The following is a 25,461-nucleotide window of genomic DNA, read 5'->3' as shown; positions in this document are numbered from 1 at the left end:
GAAGTTACAGAGTGAGGTCTGCTGGCCTGTGTAATGGAGAAAGTCAGACAAGATGATCATAATGGTCCCGTCTGGCCTGAACATCTCTGAATCTACACTGGGGCTTTGCACCAGTGCTGCACAGCTGCATTAGGGCTTTGCACCACTGCTGCACATCTATGCTAAGGTGCAACCGGTGTAAACATTCTTAGTGCTGGCCTCTGGTTTGCTAAGTCCATTTTGTGCTACTTGAGCAGAACAAAGTTGACATAAACTGGCACATGGAGAACCCCCCACACAGGGGAGCTCTTTGATGGCCTAGCTCTGCTGGCCCAGGAGGAGGCTGTCACCACAATCTCCCCGTGCCTGGTATAGGGGGAAGGTATGTCAGGTTGTGCCTGGGCAGGCAGGGAGTAGCAGAATGGAGCTCTGTGGGTTCAGCTCTTCACTGGCATCCCATCACTCAGAGACCTGTGGCATAAATTACAGGTGCTTCTCAGCAGCTCTGATTTACACCAGGGCTTGGTGATATGCATCCGGAAAGCTGCCACCAGCCTCCTGACACAGAAACTTGGACTCAGCTGAGAATCTAACCCTTTATATAAACAAACAGTAAGATGTTAATTAGGCAGAGAATGCATATTCCATCCACATTTTCATGGCTGCAAAGGCTTCTTCAGAGTAATCCTGGATCTCTCTATGTAGTTAGGGACTTAAAAACAACAACTGGTAAATATGTACCTATGTCTAGAGATAGCAGAATCTCAGCTACATTGATGTATGTTTCTGTAACTAAATACACAGTGATCCTAATAGAGCAGAGGAGCCCTTCCATTGATATGGGTTTATCTGGTGTGTTTAATCCCCTTCCTGTCTTTGAGCTTTTAGGGCAGGGACTAAAATATGCTACATCAATAAGCCTTCTTTAAATTTGAATGAGTTAAAGGGTGCTGCGTTTTTACTTATATACAGAATGAAGGGGAAACATCTTTAACTTTTGAGGTCTACTCAAGCCTTTTCAATATGTCACAATATCCTCACTGCATTAAGTTCCTATATTATATTCAGTCTTTTCAGGGGTGTGAGTACTGGTACTTACATTTTTCCAAATATAAGTACTTTCAGTTTCTCTTGTGCAGAGATGGATTTGCCTGAATTACTTTTGGTTTTAATTTAGCTATCAGGTGCAGAGGGAATAGTTTCTTCATTTAGACTAATTCATTGAACGTTGAGAAACTGATGGGGAATTGAAAAAAAACAGAAAATCTTGTTTTCGTCATCTCATCATTGAATAAAGACAGGTGGGAGACTAGCTCTAAAAGCCTTGAAGCATGTGGGGCCAGATGATCATAGGGATTTGGGCACCTAAGGATACAGACAAGCACCTAGACAGGTTTCCGAGTAACAGCTGTGTTAGTCTGTATTCGCAAAAAGAAAAGGAGTACTTGTGGCACCTTAGAGACTAACACATTTATTTGAGCGTAAGCTTGCTCACGAAAGCTTATGGTCAAATAAACTGGTTAGTCTCTAAGGTGCCACAAATACTCCTTTTCTTTTTGACAAGCACCTAGTGGATTTTCAGAAGCACCTGTGGTTAGGTGCCTAACCCCCTTTGATTTCCACTCCCATTGATTCCAATGGGAGTTAGGCACTGAACTTGCTTATGTGCTTTTGAAAATCCCAGTAGGTACCAGTGTGCATCTTTAGGCATCTAAATACCATTGACAGTGTGGCCCGTGGTGTCAAGAAAGTCAGTTCTCTAGCTACCGTGACTATTTCCTTTGTTTAATAAATCAGTTAATTTTAAATGCAAAACATTTTTTTCTCGTGTATTGAAGGACATTTAAGATAATTTTTTAACTAATAAAAATAAAAATGCTGTCTTTCTACATTTTTAATTGAATTTCAGTTTCCAGGGCAGCTTGACACAAATCCCAAGTAAACAATTACCATCTAGGAAATCAGAAATGTGTTATTCACCAATTTCTAACATAATAAAAAAGTAAAAAATTAAGAATCTGAAAAAAGTATATCAAGATATATAATTGCTTAGCTCTCTGTGTACAGATGTAATTCATCCTCTTGGCTAGCAAAAGGAAGTACAAAATGTTGTGTAAAGGCTCTCTTTATTTGGAAATCCACACATTTTAATGACAGGTTTCAGAGTAGCAGCCGTGTTAGTCTGTATCCGCAAAAAGAACAGGAGTACTTGTGGCACCTTAGAGACTAACAAATTTATTTGAGCATAAGCTTTCATGGGCTAAAACCCACTTCATCCGATTATACAGTGGAAAATACAGTAGGAAGATATATATATACACACACAGAACATAAAACAATGGGTATCATCCACGCTATAATGAGAGTGATCAGGTAAAGTGAGCTATTACCAGCAGGAGAGAAAAAAACAACCTTTTGTAGTCATAATCAAGATGGGCCATTTCCAGCAGTTGACAAGAACGTGTGAGGAACAGTAGGGGGAAAAAAAGAGACTGCTCACTGGAATTAATTTGCAAACTGGACACGATTAAATTAGGCTTGAATAAAGACTGGGAGTGGATGGGTCATTACATAAAGTAAAACTATTTCCCCATGTTTATTTTTCCCCCCTACTGTTCCTCACACATTCTTGTCAACTGCTGGAAATGGCCCATCTTGATTATCACTACAAAAGGTTTTTTGGTTTTTTTTCTCTCCTGCTGGTAATAGCTCAGCTTACCTGATCACTCTCGTTATAGTGTGTATGATAACACTCATTGTTTCATGTTCTCTGTGTATATATTGTGACAAAGTTCCTCCTCTATCTTGGTGGTCTTGCGCTTATTGGCGGATTTGCTCGCCTTGGAGCTTCACGGCAGCCCTCAGTTTGGCCATTTTCATGAACCCACAATCCAGGTCAACTCCTCCTTTGTCTGACCAGGAGTTGGGAGGTTTGGGGGGAATCCAGGCCCGCTCTCTACTCTGGGTTCCAGCTCAGGGCCCTGTGGAATGCAGCTGTCTAGAGTGCCTCCTGGAACAGCTGTGTGCCCTGGTCTACTTCCCCATGGCTTCCTCCCAACACTTTTTTTATCCTCACCATAGGACCTTCCTCCTGGTGTCTGATAATGCTTGTACTCCTCAGTCCTCCAACAGTATGCCTTCTCACTCTCAGTTCCTCACACGCATGCCACAAACTGAAGTGAGCTCCTTTTTAAACCCAGATGCCCTGATTAGCCTGCCTTAATTGATTCTAGCAGCTTCTTGATTGGCTGCAGATGTTCTAATCAGCCTGTCAGTCTTAATTGTCTCCAGAAGGTTCCTGATTGTTCTGGAACCTTCCCTGTTAACACCTCTCCCTCCTGAAAGCTGTTGTGTTATACCTCTTGATTGCGTTGTTTTGTTACTAAGTTTTTTTTTTCTCCTTTTGTATTCTCTGTAATTGTTACAAATAAATTTCCTTTCTGTTTAAAAAAAAAAAAAAAAAAAAAACCTTCCCTGTTAACACCTCTCCCTCCTGAAAGCTGTTGTGTTATACCTTCTGATTGCGTTGTTTTGTTGCTAAGTTTTTCTTTATCCTTTTGTATTCTTTGTAATTGTTACAAATAAATTTCCTTTCTGGTTCAAAAAAAAAAAAAAAAAAAAAAAAAAAAAACCTTCCCTGTTAACACCTCTCCCTCCTGAAAGCTGTTGTGTTATACCTTCTGATTGCGTTGTTTTGTTGCTAAGTTTTTCTTTATCCTTTTGTATTTTTTGTAATTGTTACAAATAAATTTCCTTTCTGGTTCAAAAAAAAAAACCTTCCCTGTTAACACCTCTCCCTCCTGAAAGCTGTTGTGTTATACCTTCTGATTGCGTTGTTTTGTTGCTAAGTTTTTCTTTATCCTTTTGTATTCTTTGTAATTGTTACAAATAAATTTCCTTTCTGGTTCAAAAAAAAAAAAAAAAAAAAAAAAAAAAAAACCTTCCCTGTTAACACCTCTCCCTCCTGAAAGCTGTTGTGTTATACCTTCTGATTGCGTTGTTTTGTTGCTAAGTTTTTCTTTATCCTTTTGTATTCTTTGTAATTGTTACAAATAAATTTCCTTTCTGGTTCAAAAAAAAAAAAAAAAAAAAAAAAAAAAAAACCTTCCCTGTTAACACCTCTCCCTCCTGAAAGCTGTTGTGTTATACCTTCTGATTGCGTTGTTTTGTTGCTAAGTTTTTCTTTATCCTTTTGTATTCTTTGTAATTGTTACAAATAAATTTCCTTTCTGGTTCAAAAAAAAAAAAAAAAAAAAAAAAAAAAAAACCTTCCCTGTTAACACCTCTCCCTCCTGAAAGCTGTTGTGTTATACCTTCTGATTGCGTTGTTTTGTTGCTAAGTTTTTCTTTATCCTTTTGTATTCTTTGTAATTGTTACAAATAAATTTCCTTTCTGGTTCAAAAAAAAAAAAAAAAAAAAAAAAAAAAAACCTTCCCTGTTAACACCTCTCCCTCCTGAAAGCTGTTGTGTTATACCTTCTGATTGCGTTGTTTTGTTGCTAAGTTTTTCTTTATCCTTTTGTATTCTTTGTAATTGTTACAAATAAATTTCCTTTCTGGTTCAAAAAAAAAAAAAAAAAAAAAACCTTCCCTGTTAACACCTCTCCCTCCTGAAAGCTGTTGTGTTATACCTTCTGATTGCGTTGTTTTGTTGCTAAGTTTTTCTTTTATCCTTTTGTATTCTTTGTAATTGTTACAAATAAATTTCCTTTCTGTTTCAAAAAAAAAAAAAAAAAAACCTTCCCTGTTAACACCTCTCCCTCCTGAAAGCTGTTGTGTTATACCTTCTGATTGCGTTGTTTTGTTGCTAAGTTTTTCTTTTATCCTTTTGTATTCTTTGTAATTGTTACAAATACATTTCCTTTCTGTTTCAGAAAAAAAAAAAAAAAAAAAAAAAAAACCTTCCCTGTTAACACCTCTCCCTCCTGAAAGCTGTTGTGTTATACCTTTTGATTGCGTTGTTTTGTTGCTCAGTTTTTTTTTATCCCTTTGTATTCTTTGTAATTGTTACAAATAAATTTCCTTTCTGTTTCAAAAAAAAAAAAAAAAAAAAAAAAAAACCTTCCCTGTTAACACCTCTCCCTCCTGAAAGCTGTTGTGTTATACCTTTTGATTGCGTTGTTTTGTTGCTCAGTTTTTTTTTTTATCCCTTTGTATTCTTTGTAACTGTTACAAATAAATTTCCTTTCTGTTTCAAAAAAAAAAAAAAACCTTCCCTTTTACCTTACCCAGGGAAAAGGGACCTACTTAACCTGGGGCTAATATATCTGCCTTCTTTCACTCTCCTGTAGCCATCTGGCCTGACCCTGTCACATTATGCGCAAATAAATTTGTTAGTCTATAAGGTGCCACAAGTACTCCTGTTCTTTTTACACATTTTAATGATTACCAACCAATGAGAATGTTTAGGAACAGAACTAAAACATACAAATGCAAAACAAGATTAAAATCAGCTACTTCAATGAAGGATTTCCTGCTTCTTGATTTAAATCATTATTGAAATCAGTGATTTAAAATCACTTGGATTTAAACCCGTCCATCCCGGGGAGAAGCACTGAGGAAGTGGAGCTGCTGGGATCCCTGCTTTTCGCTCCCAGCAGCCTTGGAAGAGGGAAAGCAGTCATCTCTCCCCCCCCCCATCGCCCTTCCTCCTCCATGTGACAGTGAGCAAAGGAGGGAGACAGAATAAATGCAGCCTGCCATTGCTTTAACATAGGCCTGGTTCAAGAACAACCAAGCCTCGCTGGAAAGCTCCTTGTTAGCAAGACCCTAAATTCAGCGTGCTGGTGTAATGACCGCCCCCCCCCACCCTGCCAGGGGCATCGGCTGGCATTGGACACTACCAGTGCAGGCCTCTGAGACAAAGGAGTAACTCCCTTACGGGGAGCAGTCATTTCAGAACAAGGGTGTGGGTTTGTGGAGAGAGATCAGATTATAGCTGGGGGAGGGGCTGTGATGTGCCCCCTGCAGACCCATGGTTCCCCAGCGGCTCACTGGCTAGAATGGCTAGGGCTCCCAGATGTGGGCTCAGCCCATCCGTCCTTTCCTGTGGGGCTCCTGATTGCGTGTATGCAGCTCTCCAAGCCCCAGGGGCAGGGGAGACCTGGGTTCCTGGGAGTGCAGTTCATCCAGCGTGCAGGGAGAGACACAAGTGGAGACCGGGGAGCACCCCGGGAGGGGGAACATAACGGGGGTAGGGGGGGCCCAGGAAGGGAGGTGTAATGGGGGACATGGCTCCGGGGGATGTAACTTGGGGACAGGGCTCCAGAGGGGCATGGGGGCAGGGTGTACAGGCCCTGAAGGAGGGAAGTAATGAGGGGACAGAGACTGTAGGGGGGGAGTGAAGAGGAGGGGGGAGAAGCTAATCACCCTGTTTCTCCTCAGCCCGCCCCCCTCCCTGAGGCACCGAGGTGTCACCTCTTCCCACTGAGGGCCTCAGGCTGGCTGTGCCCAGCAGAGACTGGAGGAGAGACATTCTCCTGCCCACAGAGCAGCCACCCCAGGGGCTGGAGGTGTCGTGCATGGGAGCTGTGACTAGGACAGGTCGGGGGGAGGGTCAGTCAGGGAGCCCTGTGCGGCAGCCAGCGGCTTTGCAGTGTTTGTAAAAGTGTAAATAACAAGGTAAGCAAAGAACATTGGGAGCCTGCACCCGACCTGCCCCCTCCACAGTACCTGGCTTTGGAGCAGATACAGCAGCATCGAAGCCTGCCTTGGGGAGGCGGGGCTTGGGCCTTTGCAGCTGTGACTTTGGCAACCCAGTCTGAACCAACCTGGCGTGTTTGTATCACGAGGCTGATGTGACCAAGCCCTGACAGCGCAATGCATGGTGCAAAGTCACCCTTGCCGGGCTAGGGCATCACCCTGCAATTTCTCTGGGCTCACTGCAGCTCCCATTCAATGAGAACCCCTTTGCTGCTCCTGGACACAGCTCTAAAGCTATTCTCCCATCAATACAACGGGTTTACAACTAGCAGAAATTAACTGCAGGGGGACACAGGCACAAAAATCTCGAGCAGGCACATGGGATTTTCAATATCACATGGGACCAATGCCCGTCTGCTCTAGTATCTACAGCCCAGCTAATCCCTCTGGAGTGCTCAGCACCGCACAGGATTGAGCCCTCATTTCCTGGCCAGGCTCTGGCCGGCTGCTCAGACCCACAGACTGTTGTGTCTCCTGCATGCTGTGCTCCAAAGCAGGTTTTACTGGACCGGTCACTCTCCATTGACAATATGAGGGTCAGCAAGCTAGTACTGTACGTTTCACATGGCAGTCCCTAGTGCAGGGAGCCTGTGGGCGTGAGCAGAGCAGAGAGGGGGTTGGGGGAGAAGGGAAGGGCAACCAAGGGTGAGGAGAGGGGAACAGCAGATTAAAGGGAAGGAGCAGAGTAGATTTCGTGGTGGGAAGGCAGATAGAACAGAGGATGGGGGCGGGGCAGAGCAGGTACAATGGGGAGTTGAGTGTGCCTATACAATAGGGGTGAGGATGGGAGGAAGAGCAGATGTAACAGGGAGGGGCAGAGCAGGCACAACAGAGCTGGAAGAGAAGCAAAGGAAGAGGAAATCGACTGGGAGACACCAACCCCCTTCTCCAGTCCTCCAAGTCACATGGGAATGCACCATAACCTCCTTCCCTCCTGTGTTACTTCCATCAGGAACACAGCTGGCTCTCCCTGAGACACATGAGGAGAGAGGGGAGGTAGCTGTCATTCCAGAGAGTGCTCTGTTTAATGTACGGTTTCAGAGCAACAGCCGTGTTAGTCTGTATTCGCAAAAAGAAAAGGAGTACTTGTGGCACCTTAGAGACTAAATTGGTTAGTCTCTAAGGTGCCACAAGTACTCCTTTTCTGTTTAATGTAACAGCTGTTCCTGGCTCTGGCTGTGTGGGGCAGACAGATGACACCAAGGGGGGAGTTCAGAGTATGGGCAGAAAGCTGCTCTCCCACCCATGGAAAGGGGTGGGATGGACAGCATTGGAAGTAGCGAGTACAAATCAGGGGAGAAAACCCCAATCATCTTCCCTTCCTTTGCAACCATCCCATGACATGCAGCCAGGCTCCATGTGACCTGGGCTGAAATCCATCTGCTCTGCACTTTGGCAGTTGTGCAATGATGTACATAGAGTTAAAATTCTTCTACACAAAATGCTCATACCCTGAAGCCTGAGGGTTTATTACCCTTGTTATCATTATCTCTGCTTCCATAGATGTAGAGTTTATGAATGGTCATAAAATGTTCTTGGATTTTTTAAAAAAATCTAGACAGCATTAGTAGTTCTGCTCACCCCCATGCCACTGTATCTCCACTGTCTGACCACAGAAGGTATTCCTCTCCTTTCTTCTCAATGTATTGCCCGTCAGTTTCATGCAGTAATCTTCTCACCTGAGCATCAGTGGCAGAACAGACCTGAGCAATGATGGAACCTTTGATCTGTATGAGAACCCCGAAGTTCAGATGCTTATGGGAACCCGGAAAACCTGAGTTTGTAAAGCTGTCTAGCACAAACTTTCATGAGAACAGGCTTTCTTGCAAGATTTCCAGTATTTCCCTCTTCTGACCAAACTGTAAAGGCCCTCACAACAACACCTTTCATGGAATGTTCTCATTTCTGGCCAACCTCTGTTTCCAGACAGACCCCAGAAGTGCAATAACAGCGTAAAATAAAATATCTATCTATCTATCTACACACACATTAAAACTGGACCAGTATTTTCCAGCTTAAAAGAAAAAAGGTTTGATTCAGGTTTTAGGAGAAAATTGAGATCAGATTTTGTTTTATACAAAATTGATTCAGTCTTGGAAAGGCCCCTTGTTCTTATCTCCTGCTTTTGTGCAGTTTTCGTTTTTAGAATACCCTTTTCAGTGACTTCCTGGGCTTGGATCTGTATTGCCAGCCATTTGGGGCATTACATTTCAAAGAGCTGCACACATTTTTTAGCCAACTGGCTACCACTGGCATTAAAGCCCAGGGAATGTTTTGAAAATATAGGATTTAACTTTGCTGAGTACACTGGATTTACATTAAAATGGTAAAGTATTTCAGACAGCTGACTTAAAACTATGTTACTTGAGGAATTAATTTATTTTTTTTCTAAATGTTTAAGAAAATGCAGAGATTAGGAAGCAATAAATCAATGAAAATGGAGATTTTTTTTTGTAAAATGACCCATTGCTTTTCTGTTTGCTTAAACCCCTTCACTTTAAAAAAAAAAAATAATAAGTAGTTTAAACTGGTAGATGTTGCTTGAGCTATTTATCTCTCTGTGTGGGGTGGAGGGGGGAAAAGATGAGCCTACTTTGGACTTCATTTTATTGTTAAAATACTAGGAGTCAGCATGACTATAAAAGTACAGAGCAAATAAAGGAGAGGTGCTTTCTTGTGTTTCAGAGCTAAAGGAGAAAGAGCTTGCTGTTGGTACAGTTTGTGGACTGCAATGATGCTGGCTACCAGGATATCCCGGCCTCTGTCACTTTTATCTATGAAAACTCTGAATTTCAGGGACATTGGAAATGGTCTCAGGTAAGGAACCTGGGGGGCATGGGAGAGTGTGAGGTCTAGCGTGACACACACATCAAGGCTCCAACGTGGCTCCTTCATTTCAATGGGATTAGTTATTTGCGTGAGTAGGAACCAGTTGCGTCTGTAAGAGTTAGTCCCAGTTCCTCAGCTGCAATGTATTTCTGTGACTCTATTAAACAGGTACTGAAACAAATAAAACAACAGAGAAATTTGGAAGGGAGGGAGGGAGTTGTTTATGAAGATGACCTGGACAAAGTAATGAAGTTGCTTCTCTCTAAATGCAAGCAGAAGATTAACCATTTAGATCTATAATCCTGGCTCAGACAAAACCCCCTCTTAATTCGGACCCAAAGTCTGATCTGAGTTTGACTGGTCTAAATTCAGAGTAACTCCCCTCACTTTACAGGACTTGTTCTCAGAATTGGACTCGCAGTGAGAGCTGTGCTTGAGCTAAGACTGCAAGGTTTGGTCTGAAATTCAGGAATTTGAATGGAGGAATCAAATTGGAAAATTAGGTTGGAGTCTAAACTCCTGTATCCCACAAATGCTGTCTAAATATGTCACTGATTTATAAATAAAGACAGGTGTTGGATAATGAAGTCAGATGTTTGTAGCCCAGCAGAATTTCATTTTAAATTATAGTGTAAAAAATGGCTTCATTTGTTCACTTTCAGGGCCAATTCTAGCTAACATTTCTGACCAAGCATAGCACTTGCTGCCGTGAGTAGTCCTTTAAGGTCAATGGGACAATGTTTAGTAGCAAATGTTTGCAGGATCAGGCCCTGAAAAAGGACTTAAATGTTATGAAGGATCGTCTTTCCAACTCAAGTTAAATAACAAGAACTGTTGTTAGAACTCACTTGTTTTCTTTTATGTAATTTTTTAGATTTACACTGAAATCTCCATCCTTTCCTCTTGGCACTTTTACAACAATTAAATCGTACTTTATAACAATAGAATCAGGGCATGAGGACTGACACACAACCAAGTCCTCCTCCAAATTCATAATGCACGATATTGACCTGTCACAGTAATATTAACTCTAATGTGCCCACAACTGACTATATCTGCTGTTCCTAAATCCACCTCCCACACCAGGGCCAGATCCGAAGCTGGCTGAAGTCAATGAGAGTCTTGCCACTGACTTCAATGGGCTTGGATCAAGCCCTGAATGTCCAAGATAAATGAGAGACCAGTTCGGGGAGGGAATATATTTTATTGGACCACCTTCTGTTGGTGAGAGAAATGAGCTCTTCTTCATGAAGAAAGAAGTACTTTATAGCATACCTGGAAAGTTAATTAATCCTGGCTATAGATATAAAATGATGGGGTCTAAATTGGCTGTTACCACTCAAGAAAGAGATCTTGGAGTCATTGTGGATAGTTCTCTGAAAACATCCACTCAGTGTGCAGCGGCAGTCAAAAAACTGAACAGCATGTTGGGAATCGTTAAGAAAGCGATGATAATAAGACAGAAAATATCATATTTACTCTATACAAATCCATGGTTCGCCCACACCTTGAATACTGCATGCAGATATGGTCACCCCATCTCAAAAAAATATATTGGAATTGGAAAAGATTCAAAAAAGGTCAACAAAAATGATTAGGGGTATGGAACGGCTGCTGTATGAGGAGAGATTAAGAAGACTGGGACTTTCCAGCTTGGAAAAGAGACAACTAAGGGGAGATATGATAGAGGTCTATAAAATCACGACTGGTGTGGAGAAAGTAAATAAGGAAGTGTTATTTACTCCTTCACCAAATGAAATTAAAAGGCAGCAGATTTAAAACAAATAAAAGGAAGTATTTTTGACAGAACGCACAGTCAACCAGTGGAACTCCTTGCCAGAGGATGTTGTGAAGGCCAAGACTATAATAGGGTTCAAAAAAGAAGTAGATAAGTTCATGGAGGGTAGGTCCATCAATGGCTATTAACCAGGATGGACAGGAATGGTGTCCCTAGTCTCTGTTTGCCAGAAGCTGTGAATGGGCGACAAGATGGATGACTTGATGATTACCTGTTCTGTTCATTCCCTCTGGGGCACCTGGCATTGGCCACTGTCGGAAGATGGACCTTTGGTCTGACCCAGTCTGGCCGTTTTTATGTTCTTATGTTCTGGCTCTGATGGCCCCAGGTGAGTTCCAGGGATGCGGGTGGGAGGGAGCGGCTTCACAGAGAACACTGTGCCAGCAGCCCCGCCCAGGCCAAACCAGGAGGGCCACAGCCTGACTCTGTGGTGGTACATGGGGAGAGAGGCGGCCAGGCTCCCAGGAAGCCACCTACCAAGCATTCAGGTTCGTAGGAAGCACCAGGAAATAGTTCTGTTCCATTTGCCATGTGTGTCTGGAAGATGTGGGGGCCACATCAAACCAATGGCAGCTCGCAGGCTTTGCATTTGTGGCCCCTCAATACTAGTCAATAATGGCCCAGCCTTGGACTCTTCACTCAGGCAAAACTCCCACTGACTTTGTTTATCAGACCATCTCACTTTGAACCCAGCCCTGAAAGGCGCTGAGTCTGCCCCTGCTGATGGTAGAGGGCCTTGGACTTTGGGGGCGGGGGGTTGCCTGAGTGAAGAGTGTGGGATTGGACCCTAAAAAACATTGGAAGCTTTGGCATTGGTTACTAATGACTTCGCAGATGGCTCATGGAGCTGACAGTTTTAAACACTGAAGACTGAACAACTTTGTAGAGATTTCTTGTACAAACAGCATGAAACTTTGGTCCAGATACTGCAGTCAGCCCCACCCAGGCAGACACCTGCACCCAGGAGGAGCCCAGTGGGGCTACGGTCACCTTTGCTCACAATACATTTCTGTTTCCTAAATGCACACCTTGTTTCTCTACTCTGCATGTTCTAACGCACACACGGACTGCTAGCCAGAGCTTCAATGGAAGTCTCACCGTTGACATGAATGGTAGTGCTGTTGCATAGTCAATGCTTTAATGCAATGGGATAACGTTTTGCACACTTGAATCATGACAAATTCTGTCTGAGATTTGCATATAGATAAATTAATCAAAGCTAATAGATTAAAGAGGACAAATTAAATTCCATAACCCTCAGCTCACTGTAGAGTCAAAGGTGTCTGATGTGCTCGCTAGAATTCAGTTGTTGTATAAGGCTGATTAAACCTACTTCACACCATAAAAGCACATTAAGAGGCCGAGCATCATGCACATTTGCTGGGACTTTCCTTTGCTGGCATCAGTACTGATCAGCAACTGACCTTCATTTCACTCGGCTACCCCACAAAACAAGATACAGTAACTCCTCACTTAACGCTGTAGTTATGTTCCTGAAAAATGCAACTTTAAGCAAAACGATGTTAAGCGAATCCAATTTCCCTCTAAGAATTAATGTAAATGGGAGGGGGGCGGTGTTAGGTTCCAGGGAAATTTTTTTCACCAGACAAAAAAACCATATATATACACACACACACGCACAGTATAAGTTTTAAACAAACAATTTAATACTGTATACAGCAATGATGAGTGTGAAGCTTGGCTGAGGAGGTGAAGTAAGAGGGTGGGATATTTCCCAGGGAATGCCTTACTGCAAAATGATGAACAAGCATTCGGCTGAGCCCTCAAGGGTTAACACATTGTTAATGTAGCCTCACACTCTACCCTGTGTGAGAGAGAGAGAGACACACGCATTGCCCCTTTAAGTATGCTGACCCCACTTAAGTACTTTGCCTTTTTAAGTAGATCAGCAAGTTGAGAGAGCAGCTGCGGCCAGCAAGCTCCCTCTGTCCTGAGCCCTGTCGTGTCCCCACCCTGCCCTATATGGAGAAGGGGTAGGCTGGGTGCAGGAGTGGGGGGAGGGGGACACCCTGACATTAGCCCTCCTCTTCCCCCCACCCCGCACAGTAACCAGGAGCAGCTCCAAGGCAGAGGGCAGGAGCAGCACATGGCAGTGGGGGGAGGGTCAGCTGAATTGCCGGCAATTGGTAGCCTGGCCAGCGGCTGCCACACAGGGAACTTAGGGGGGTGGGGCGCTGATGGGGGGGGCTGCTGGTCCACCCTGGCTCCAAGCCCCCACCTGCTAGCTCCAACGGGCTGCTCTTCCTGCAAGCAGTGGACAAAGCAGGCGACTGCCACAACATTATAAGGGAGCATTGTGCAACTTTAAACGAGCATGTTCCCTAATTGATCAGCAACTAAACAATGTTAACCGGGATGACTTTAAGTGAGAACTTATTGTAGACCAAATTCACAGTAATCTGCAAAAGTAATCTGCAACAGCACAGAGACAACAGTCAATCAATGTGTTTTAAGTAAATCGCAAACGAAAGATGACTTTGAAAAATAAAAATGTTTCATGCAACTAAGATGAACATTATGAAAAGGTTGTGAGCTGCTAGAATACATAAAGATGTTTAGCTAGAGAAATGAAAGCCCCAGGCCAGGATCTCAGTTCAGTATTCTTAGACACAGCCAGTTTGTGACCTGCGCCTGACCTCCGCACCAATTAACCCTCTTCATGCTTGGCTTCTGCTATTTCAAGAGGACGCAGGGCTTGTGACACTGCAACTGAGGTAGAGAAGGAGCTGGCCTGTGGAATGGCAGGTGAACTGTAGTAACCCGATCGGTCAAACTTGCCAATATCAGTTCCGTCCAACTAGGAGAGGATTCCACCTTACCCGACTGATTCGTAGCGCCTTTCCTGTCACAGCTCCATCCAGCCCTAGATGCAGCAGAAGAAGCTGAGTATGTGTAGATCTTTGTACAACGTGCTGCAGCATCACACGCATTGTTTAGGGGGGACCTCTGGCATCTGATGAGAATCTGCTTGCAAGTAGCTGAACCAATTTACGAGAGAAAGAGAGCACTGCTCCCTGGGGAAAAGTGTTTGAGAGACCCAGCCAGGGGATAGCTAATGAAGCACAGAGGGAAGCTGAAATACTTGCAGGGAACCGAGGGGAGAGAGCCAGGAGACTGTAGCAAGATGCAGCCCAGAGGCAGCAATAACAGTGAGTGAAGGAAACAGAAAGAAACTGACACAGCCCAGAGGAGAGATGATTGCTTGGGGAAGGAATTTGGATTGCTCTCATGGATGTTCTGACTGAGCCCTGGCTTTAAACGATCTTTGTAAGCTGAGGGAAGAGCTAAGCGAGTGAGTTGTTGCCAGTCACACAGCTTTTCTAATGGATGCTCATTCCGTGGAAAGCACCATCTCTTCCATGCCACACTGCATTTGGAAATGCAGTATGTCTGGAGATAAGCTGTACAGAGGGGATTGTAACCTGTATGGCAGGCATGGCTCAAAGCCACACAAGCTCTTAGTTAATTATTAAGAGGGGATGTGAGAACTCCATAAGAGCGTCTGATTGGTGCAGAGGCCAGGGCAAGAGAGGTGTTATTTAGGGGATGGGAGGGGCTGTAATTGAGGGTAATGAGGTAGAACTGAGTAAGGGAAATTTTAAGGGCATGCGACACTTGCAGATGTAAAAAGAAAAGGAGTACTTGTGGCACCTTAGAGACTAACCAATTTATTTGAGCATGAGCTTTCGTGAGCTACAGCTCACTTCATCAGTGAGCTGTAGCTCACTGTAGCTGTAGCTCACGAAAGCTCATGCTCAAATAAATTGGTTAGTCTCTAAGGTGCCACAAGTACTCCTTTTCTTTTTGCGAATACAGACTAACACGGCTGTTCCTCTGAAACTTGCAGATGTAGTGCGCTTTGAGTTAAACCAGCCTTCGGAGAGCGCAGTAGGGAAAGTGCTGCAGTCTGTCCACACTGACAGCTTCAAGCGCACTGGTGTGGCCACATTTGCGGCACTTGCAGCGGCATTGGGCGCCGTGCATTATGGGCAGCTATCCCAGCATGCAAGTGACTGTAACTTGCTTTTCAAATGGGAGTGGGGTGGAGTGTGACAGGGAGTGTGTTGTGTGTATGTGAGGGGAGAGAGAGAGTGGGGTTTTGGGGGGCTGAGAGCATGTCAGCATGCTGTCTTGTAAGTTCAGACAGCAGCAGACCCCCCTCCCCGCCCCCGCCTCCCCCTCTCCTTCCCCCTCTCTCTGACAGCATTTCACACTAATGGTTGCTTTGTCTTGGAGCAGGTAAGCATACTGGCTGTCAGAAACGGAGCTTTCAAAGGGCATATCCGCATTCCTGCAACGATTCCAAAACAATGACAAGAGTGGCCACTTGACTTAAAGGAATTATAGGACGTTTCCAGAGGCTGATCAGAGCGCAGTAATGCAAGACCTCGTCCACACTGGCGCCATGGCGCTCCAGCAGGGGCGCAGCAAACGTTCTTCCACTTGCACAGCAGCGCTGTAGCTGCAGAGTCAGAGCGCTCTACGTGCCTCGCCAGTGTGGACGGGTAGTGAGCTAGTGCGCCCGGGGCTCCTTTTTTGTGCTGTAACTCGCAAGCGTAACCAAGCCCTCAGCTGAATATCACAGACCGTCTCCTAACAGTGAGTTTTATTGGACTGTGGAATGATTGCCACCAAACCTGCTTTCTGTGTACTGTCCATTTCATGTTTGGGTGTATCTGTGTGCGTTAGATTAGTGACTGTTTCATAAGGTTCAGTAGTGGTATCCTGGCAGCTTCAGCTACTGGGAATAGCAACAAGTCTTTTGGGAAAAAATGCTTGACACAGTGGAGAAGAAATAGGTATAGGGAGATTTGCAGACCGAGCCCTCTGTTCTCAGATTACATCCTATGCCATGGACAGGAGCAAAACTAAATTACCTCTTTGTGGCTCTTGCCAAGGTTTCAAGGTCGGTGGCTGGGAGAAAGTCTGTATCTGATTGTTCTCGTTTCTCTTGCAGGCCTGTGCAAGGATTTTGCTTTCCTTTCTTGACTCCAAGTGGCAGACGTTCTTATGCAAGTGAAATAGATCAGGTGAGTGTGACAGTACTTTAAAACAGCTGTCTCTGACGAGCTAGGATTTTTAACACAAAGATAGAAACCTTGTGACAAAATTCTCCTCTCTGATCCGCACTACAGAGCCAGTGTTGGACCTCTCCAGCATATTCCACATTCTTTCCTAGTGTGTAGTGTCCACTGACGGAGAAGAACACGTGCTGTTAATGGGGGAATTGAACACCCAGACCAGTGTTTTTTCTACTACATTAGGAAGTCACCGGTTTGAAAGCTCCCCTCTAAGGAAGTTTATACAGTGTATACAGGACTATGTACAATAGTCCTGCCCCCGTGAGTGGATTTTAGGTGCAGAATTCTTGGCTGGTGGAAATTGGTGTAGCTCCACATTATGCTACTCTGAAACCTGACAATATGTTCTGTGGCACCTTGAGGAAGAAGAGGGGTTTACAGCGGACACATTGCCCAGTGGTTAGGGTGCTAGCCTGGGACTCAGAAGACCTAGGTTCAGTTCTCTGCTCTGGTACTTGCTTCCTAGGTGACCTTGGGCAAGTCACTTAGTCTCTCACATCCCTATGTGTGAAATTCTTTCCTTGATTTTAAGGCCAGACAGCACCATTACGTCAGTTAGTCTGACCACCTGTATAACACAGACCCAGTTACTCTGGTACTGAGCCCACTGACTTTTGGGAATAATAGCACTTGTGGTGAGGATACAGCACTTCAAGGATTGTGCGTCGCTCACACGCTCTGGTCTTGGGACCTGCCATAGATAGTGTCCTTGGTCACAGTTCTACCTTCTTACTGTGCTGGGTGCCCTGGTGTCTGGATTTCAGGGGCTGGGAGCATTGTGGTCTGTGAAGCACTTTGGGATGAAAGCACCATGTAAATGCCAAGGAGCATTTTTCCATGTGCATAGTGCACCTCCCAAACACTCACCACGGGGCAGTGTTTAAAACGTGTTTTCTGACAGAAAATCTCCATGGCCATAGTACCAGGCACAATTATTTGTATTGCTGTAAATTACAGTTAATTAAGGGTCAGATCCTGCCCTGTGCCCTGCGTGGTGGGCAGCCATGCACCTGCTGGAGTCCTCAGGAGCACAGCTAGATCAGCCTGCCCAAATGCCTCCTGGGAATCACTGGGGTGTACTGGCTGAGCAGTACCCTACCCCACGCTCACTTTAGTGAAGGTACCATGTGCTCCCCCTTTGGTACACAGATAGCACTGTTAGCTGATCAGGGGCATGGCCCCATCCCTCCTCATCTCCTTCCCGACAGCTAGTGCCTACCTGCTGGAGCACCGGAAGGGCCATGTTCCCCGATATGCTTGTGGCCAGGCATAGGGAAGGGAAAGCTGCTTGTACCCTCCTGCCTTTGCACATGGCACAGGCCTGACATTATAATAATTCCTGACTGCATTAATCACAGATGCTGCTCCAACCCCGAGTGGCTGACGGAATCTTGTGGAGAGTTCGGTCAGACTAGCTAATGTCATTGTCGCTCAGCCCCAGTGTGCCCTGGGGGAAGCCAAGTGTCTAGTTTTCAACAGAGGCCACGGTAAATGGTTCTTAACTAATGGTACCAATAGCAGCACCCTCTCTATGTGTAATGCCTGGCGCAAATTGGGCCAGCACATCAAACCTAGACACAGTGGCCTGGGCCTATATCTAATCAAAATGGCGGAGTCAATTCCTTTGCTCCTAAAGGATGTCAGAGCACTTCACACACTACTTACAGGGATTTGAACATCCTCCACCACTGACCTCCAGCCATTCAATGCTCTTAGGAGGAGACGTGAATATTAACTTTCCCTTTTTGACCTTCATAATGAAAAATAGCTAGGCAAAATAATATCTTACATTAACCAACTGGTTTCCCATCCAAATATTAAATATTAATATTAAATATTTCCCATCCAAATATTAAACCAGTCAGATTCTGCTTAGCTTATGAGATCTGCTGAAATTGTAACTAGAGGAAAGGAGGACTTGTAGCACCTTAAAGACTAACAAATTTATTTGAGCATAAGCTTTTGTGAGCTACAGCTCACTTCATCGGGTGCATTCAGTGGAAAATACAGTGGGGAGATTTATATACACAGAGAACATGAAACAACGGGTGTTACCATACACACTGTAACGAGGGTGATCACTTATGCTCAAATAAATTGGTTAGTCTCTAAGGTGCCACAAGTACTCCTTTTCTTTTTGCGAATACAGACTAACACGGCTGTTACTCTGGGTATGTCTACACTACGGAATAAGGTCGAATTTATAGAAGTCGGTTTTTTAGAAATCGGTTTTATATATTCGAGTGTGTGTGTCCCCACAGAAAATGCTCTAAGTGCATTAACTCGACGGAGCGCTTCCACAGTACTGAGGCTAGAGTCGACTTCCGGAGCGTTGCACTGTGGGTAGCTATCCCACAGTTCCCGCAGTCTCCGCTGCCCATTGGAATTCTGGGTTGAGATCCCAATGCCTGATGGGGCTAAAACATTGTCGCGGGTGGTTCTGGGTACCTATCGTCAGGCCCCCGTTCCCTCCCTCCCTCCGTGAAAGCAAGGGCAGACAATCGTTTCGCGCCTTTTTTCTCTGTTCGCCTCTCTGGTTTTCTGGTAGGCTTGCCTCAGCTCCTTCAGTTTCACGCGGCACTGCTTCGGGTCCCTGTTATGGCCTCTGTCCTTCATGCCCTGGGAGATTTTCACAAAGGTTTTGGCATTTCGAAAACTGGAACGGAGTTCTGATAGCACGGATTCCTCTCCCCAAACAGTGATCAGATCCCGTACCTCCCGTTCGGTCCATGCTGGAGCTCTTTTGCGATTCTGGGACTCCATCATGGTCACCTGTGCTGATGAGCTCTGCATGGTCACCTGCAGCTTGCCACGCTGGCCAAACAGGAAATGAGATTCAAAAGTTCGCGGTTCTTTTCCTGTCTACCTGGCCAGTGCATCTGAGTTGAGAGTGCTGTCCAGAGCTGTCATAATGGAGCACTCTGGGATAGCTCCCGGAGGCCAATACCATCGAATTGTGTCCACAGTACCCCAAATTCGAGCCAGCAACGTTGATTTAAGCGCTAATCCACTTGTCAGGGGTGGAGTAAGGAAATCGATTTTAAGAGCCCTTTAAGTCGAAATAAAGGGCTTCATTGTGTGGACGGGTGCAGGTTTACATCGATTTAACGCTGCTAAATTCGACCTAAAGTCCTAGTGTAGACCAGGGCTTAGAAACCTGTCACTTAAGGTGAGCTATTACCAGCAGGAGAGCGGGGGGGGGGGGGGCCTTTTGTAGTGATAATCAAGGTGGGCCATTTCCAGCAGTTGACAAGAACGTGTGAGGAACAGTGGGGGGGTGGGGGGGATAATAAATATGGGGAAATAGTTTTACTTTGTGTAATGACCCATCCACTCCCAGTCTTTATTCAAGCCTAAGTTAATTGTATCCAGTTTGCAAATTAATTCCAGTTCAGCAGTCTCTCGTTGGAGTCTGTTTTTGAAGTTTTGTTGTTGAAGAATTGCCACTTTTAGGTCTGTAATCGAGTGACCAAAGAGATTGAAGTCTTCTCCGACTGGTTTTTGAATGTTATAATTCTTGACGTCTGATTTGTTTCCATTTATTCTTTTACATAGAGACTGTCCAGTTTGACCAATGTACATTGCAGAGGGGCATTGCTGGCACATGATGGCATATATCACATTGGTAGATGTGCAGGTGAACGAGCCTCTGATAGTGTGGCTGATGTGATTAGGCCCTATGATGGTGTCCCCTGAATAGATATGTGGACACAGTTGACAATGGGCTTTGTTGCAAGGATAGGTTCCTGGGTTAGTGGTTCTGTTGTGTGGTGTGTGGTTGCTGGTGAGTATTTGCTTCAGGTTGGGGGGCTGTCTGTAAGCAAGGACTGGCCTGTCTCCCAAGATCTGTGAGAGTGATGGGTCGTCCTCAGGATAGGTTGTAGATCCTTGATGATGCGATGGAGAGGTTTTAGTTGGGGGCTGAAGGTGATGGCTAGTGGCATTCTGTTATTTTCTTTGTTGGGCCTGTCCTATAGTAGGTGACTTCTGGGTACTCTTCTGGCTCTGTCAATCCCAATGTGATATATGTGAGTGTATTTGGTCACTCGATTACAGACCTAAAAGTTGCAATTCTTCAACAAAAAAACTTCAAAAACAAACTCCAACAAGAGACTGCTGAAATGGAATTAATTTGCAAACGGGATACAATTAACTTAGGCTTGAATAGAGACTGGGAGTGGATGGGTCATTACACAAAGTAAAACTATTTCCCCATGTTTATTTCCCCCCCCCCCCTCCACTCCCCACTGTTCCTCAGATGTTCTTGTCAACTGCTGGAAATGGGCCACCTTGATGATCACTACAAAAGGATTCCTCCCCCGCTCTCCTGCTGGTAATAGCTCACCTTACCTGATCACTCTCCTTACAGTGTGTATGGTAACACCCATTGTTTCACGTTCTCTGTGTATATAAATCTCCCCACTGTATTTTCCACTGAATGCATCCGATAAAGTGAGCTGTAGCTCACAAAAGCTTATGCTCAAATAAGTTTGTTAGTCTCTAAGATGCCACAAGTCCTCCTGTTCTTTTTGCAGATACAGACTAACATGGCTGCTACTCTAAAACCTGTAACTAGAAGGTTTGTGTGTTATAGGTTGGCCACAGAAAACAAGCAGTGAGTAGGATTAAACTACAACCTTTCTTTAATCACATTGACATATTTCTCCCCTTGTAAATTCTTGTTTGCATATTGCATTTATTCATTCCTGTTCAGTTCAGCTAACCCTGAATACAGCGGTTAATATTTGGTGCCTTTGGGATGTGCCAGATTCCACTAACTGGCCCACAGTTGGGAGGACGTCCCTGGGAGAGGATGCCTCTAACCTCATATATGGGTTTTATCCCTTCTCTGCAATTCACTTGTTTCAAACACTCTCTTTTAATATGTTTTATTTATTTTATCTCGTTTTACAGATTGGTAGCAAAGCTGTGCTCATTACTGGCTGTGACTCAGGATTTGGGTTCTCTTTAGCCAAACACCTGCACTCCAAAGGCTTCATTGTCTTTGCTGGCTGCCTGTTTAAGGTAGGGAAATAAAAGAGCTTGGTCCTTCATCTAATTCACATGCACTGTAACACACTGTGCAATTTCCGAGCAGTGGGTGTCACACCAGGAAATGACACAAGCATTTGTTTCACTTCCATGAGAATCGGAGATGGGCCAGGACCAGAACCCCAGAGCTACCCACCCTGAGATTTGGGGGAATTACACATCTGAATTCAGATCCAAATGTCATGGCTCTGAGCCAATTTAAAAATGGGTCAGAACCTAAAATCTGGACACAGTGACTTGGGACTGTCTCAAATCAGAATGTTGGAGTCAATTCCGGGCTGGGTCTTTGGACCTAATCTGATAAAGCCTATTTATTTAAAGTGTATTTTGACTAATATATTAGTGCACCCACCCCCTGACCCTCTGGTGACTAGATGACACATGGTGCAAATTTACTATTTTCCAGAATCAGAGGTATGTCTAATCCCCAGTGTAAATCAGGAGTGACTCCAGTGAAGGCAGTAGTACTGATGGAAGTGAAGTCAATTCCTAGGTATTCTAGTCAAATTCTGTCTTGATTTTCCTGTTTATTACAGTGAGGGTTTCAATGGGGTGTAAGACGGGCCAGAATGCAGACCACTGTGTCAGCGTGAGGCCCTGGAATGGTTTCATAGAATCATAGACTATCAGGGTTGGAAGGGACCTCAGGAGGTCATCTAGTCCAACCCCCTGCTCAAAGCAGGACCAATCCCCAATTTTTGCCCCAGATCCCTAAATGGCCCCCTCAAGGATGGAACTCACAACCCTGGGTTTAGCAGGCCAAAGCTCAAACCACTGAGCTATCCGTCCCCCACCCCTCCAAAGTCCAAACACATTACCACTTCCTTATTTAGGTATTCAGAAACCTGCTGCCAACCCAGTTTCTTGTGAGAACATACTTTGTTCTCAGTAGGATGCCAAAGAGTGGTAACTGTGCCCACGTCCAAATTATTTGCTTCAAAGAGACACTGCCAGGTACTTTTAAAATGTTTTCAATATAATTCCCTCGTTTTTGCCTTTTCATTTATTTTTTTAAATTGTATAATTTTTTCCCCCTCCTGCATTGTTTCAAATGAAGGAAATTTGATTTTCAGCATCTCTGTCAATTGTGGTAGTGCAGCTCTGGAAAAGGGGTTCATTTATTAACTCCGGCTCCCTCTACTGGCTATGCAGCAAAAGAACATCAGAGGACTGTAGGTCCATGGAAACTGTTGCTTGTTTTAAAACTACCTGAAGGACAGAACAGTGGCCGCTTGTTTTCTGAGTATTTCTACTGAGCTTTTGCAATAAAAGATAAACATTATGGTCTGTCAGTGTAGTCTGTGGCAGAGCTAAAGATTAAAACAACGAGGAGTCTGGTGGCACCGTAAAGACTAACAGATTTATTTGGGCATAAGCTTTTGTGGGTAAAATACTTCTTCAGTGGGGGGGGTTTACCCATGAAAGCTTATGCCCAAATAAATCAGTTAGTCTTTTAAGTGCCACCGGGCTCCTTGTTGTTTTTGTGAATACAGACTAACATGGCTATCCCTCTGATACTAAAGATGAAAGAGATGTAGAATGAACATCAGCACCTGGGCAGATCCGGCAAAAATGTTGAGAAGCGACTAGTGATTTGGGGGGCCTTGGTTTTTGGCTGCCGACCTGAGAGACCTTAAAGGGGCGGATGTTCAGAGGGTGGGTGATCTGCACTGTCTGAAACTCAGGCTCCTTTATGGTGTCTCAAGCTGGGCACCTACAATCTCTGTCACTTCAGAAAACCCTGGCCTGTGACAATTCCCACATAAGCCATGTTTTGGGCCTGAACTGCCTGGCAGTGGCTCTGGGGATGCATTGTTGTGAACGCCATTCCAACGCTCGGCAGAGTGTGTTCCATATAATGCCTCTCACTCAGGAATTAGATGTGGCACTTTCTGCTGGACTCCCCTTGGTGTGTTCTTCAAAGAGTGAGACCATAGCAAGTGCTGCCAACAGGCCTTCAAAGGGGTTATCAGCAGAAAAGTGACTGTGAAAATGGCAAAAGCCTACTCAGCAGATCTGCTCCCAGTGAGTCTTCAAGTCATATCCTGACATGGACTAATCCAAGTTTCTGTTGTTAGCCCTGCAGAACCAGTACTGCTATGGGAGAGAGACCTGAATTTGATTCATGCCTCAAGCATCATTAGCAAAACTGAGCAAACTTCTGATTGCAGAACGATTATACTGGTGATGATCTTAGAGGCAGAAAGAAACCCAGCACGGTTTTCAGATCCCAGATAGAATTTCTAGAGGTGGGAATAAGAAGAGTTGTCTTTTAGTATGTAAATTAAGTGAATTGATCTAGAAGTGATTGGTGGAAAATGAATGCAGTACTTCAGAGTATCATTTTCACGTTGTCACCTTTGCAGAGTATAGCTGCACTTCAAGGCCATAGGTTTGATTGACAACGTTTTTCCGCGGCCTACTCCACATGCAAATGAATAGTGTGTGTGCAATGAACATCTGGTGCTACTTTTTAATTAGTCAAAATCTTCTGTTGGGATCAAACCCTGAGCTCCTTGCTTGATTTTTACACAGGGAAACTCAAACTGCAGTCAGGGAGAGTTTTGTCTTGAATCAGGAATGAGTGGAAACCAAGTAAGCAGCTGAGGATCTGCCACTGTGGTTCTATAAATGCATCATTTCACAACCAGGTGCTTCCAAACATTTTGATTCCTTGCCAAAGATAATGGCAGCTTGGATCCAAGTAAGCATCACCCTGCAGCAGCCTTATTTCACCTCTTTGGTTAATAGCTATAGGAGCCAGATGACACAAGATGAAGAAGGTATTTTTCCAGCAACATATCTGTCTCCATTGGACCTCTCTGATATCTACACAGCTGCTAGGCGTGTCATGGAGTCCTTGCTTGCTTTGCTCTCACATGCTCAGGCCTTATGGCGTTGTTGGGGAGTGAGTAGCCAGGGGAATGGGGTAGCAAATGAGCATGTGAACAGTTTATTGAAAGGCCCATAGGATGGCACAGGAGGCTCCCAGGGCTCGAAGATGAAATGCTGCATTGCAGGGCCACCATGACCAGGCTGATGGGGCCACCAGGTCGTAGCCCGGGGGCACTGGAGGGTAACCGGGAAACAGAAAGGTGGCAGCAGGGTTCAGATCCGGGGCTGAAATCTTGCCCCTGTAGAGCCAGCATGCAATGGGGAAAATGGCATAGACAGCATCTCCTCTCCACATAGCAGAGGGCAGGATGTCTGGATACTGCTCCAGAGGTCACTAGGAGATGAAAACAGAGTACCGCGCCAGCCCATGCACCGTATCCCCAACACGGCATAGTCTGCTGGCGAGGGCATCTGCGGTCAGCACAACTGACTCTGCTCCTTTCCAGAGGGGGCAGCACTACATCCTTGTGTCCCCTGGCCACTGCTTGTTCTCCACCCTGGCCATCAGGGTCCCACCCCTTGTCCCTTTCTCAGCACGGGTCAATGTGGGGTTTAGCTCAACATGTCGGGTGGGGGGGACAGAAGAATCTGGTCCTGCCAAGGTAGCTCTGTAGCTGTGGGAGGGAGAAGGGGCAGTGGTGAAGTGGCCAGGGGACCTTACGATGCTGAAAAGTATCTCTAGAAGTAGTTGTGGCACAGAGGCCTGGAGGCTGTGCAATGGGAACTGAATTCTCACAAAAGATGCCTGTTTCTCTGTGTAGTCCTGGCCAATACCTCCAGCACTTGGTGACATGGTCATTGTGACCCACCCCACTGAACCTGGGCTGCAGGATTTTCTTCTCTGGGAGTTGATTTCCCAGCTTCTCCAAGGTTTGCCATGGGGGCAGGGAGAGGTATTTTTTTGTTTCACTTGTCCTCTCTTACTTCTTCCGGCCCTGTCTTCTGATTGTGAGGAATTTGCATGCTTGCATTTTGTGACTTCTTCCTGGCATCTCTAGATGTGCTGTATGTGTGTTGTTTGACTTTTTTGGCCTACACACAGTGACCTCAGCACCACCTGTGTCTGAGCAGGCAACCAACGTCTGCACTAAGCTGTCTTTCCAA

The 25,461-nt window shown here is 44.9% G+C and overlaps 1 protein-coding gene across 1 annotated transcript in view; it reads left to right on the top strand.

Annotated features, from left to right (window-relative positions):
- BDH1 (3-hydroxybutyrate dehydrogenase 1) overlaps positions 1 to 25,461 on the top strand; it is a 47,152-nt gene that overhangs the window by 4,975 nt on the left and 16,716 nt on the right. The window contains exons 2-4 of the mRNA XM_073358977.1: positions 9,367 to 9,498; positions 16,287 to 16,359; positions 21,325 to 21,435. Of these exons, the coding sequence (XP_073215078.1) occupies positions 9,413 to 9,498; positions 16,287 to 16,359; positions 21,325 to 21,435 (270 nt within the window). The 5' untranslated portion in view covers positions 9,367 to 9,412. The remainder of the gene's footprint in view (positions 1 to 9,366; positions 9,499 to 16,286; positions 16,360 to 21,324; positions 21,436 to 25,461) is intronic.

The sequence above is a fragment of the Lepidochelys kempii genome, chromosome 9 (genome assembly GCF_965140265.1).
Source record: "Lepidochelys kempii isolate rLepKem1 chromosome 9, rLepKem1.hap2, whole genome shotgun sequence".
Taxonomy (NCBI): Eukaryota; Metazoa; Chordata; order Testudines; family Cheloniidae; genus Lepidochelys; species Lepidochelys kempii.
This window is presented reverse-complemented; position numbering and strand designations above follow the sequence as displayed.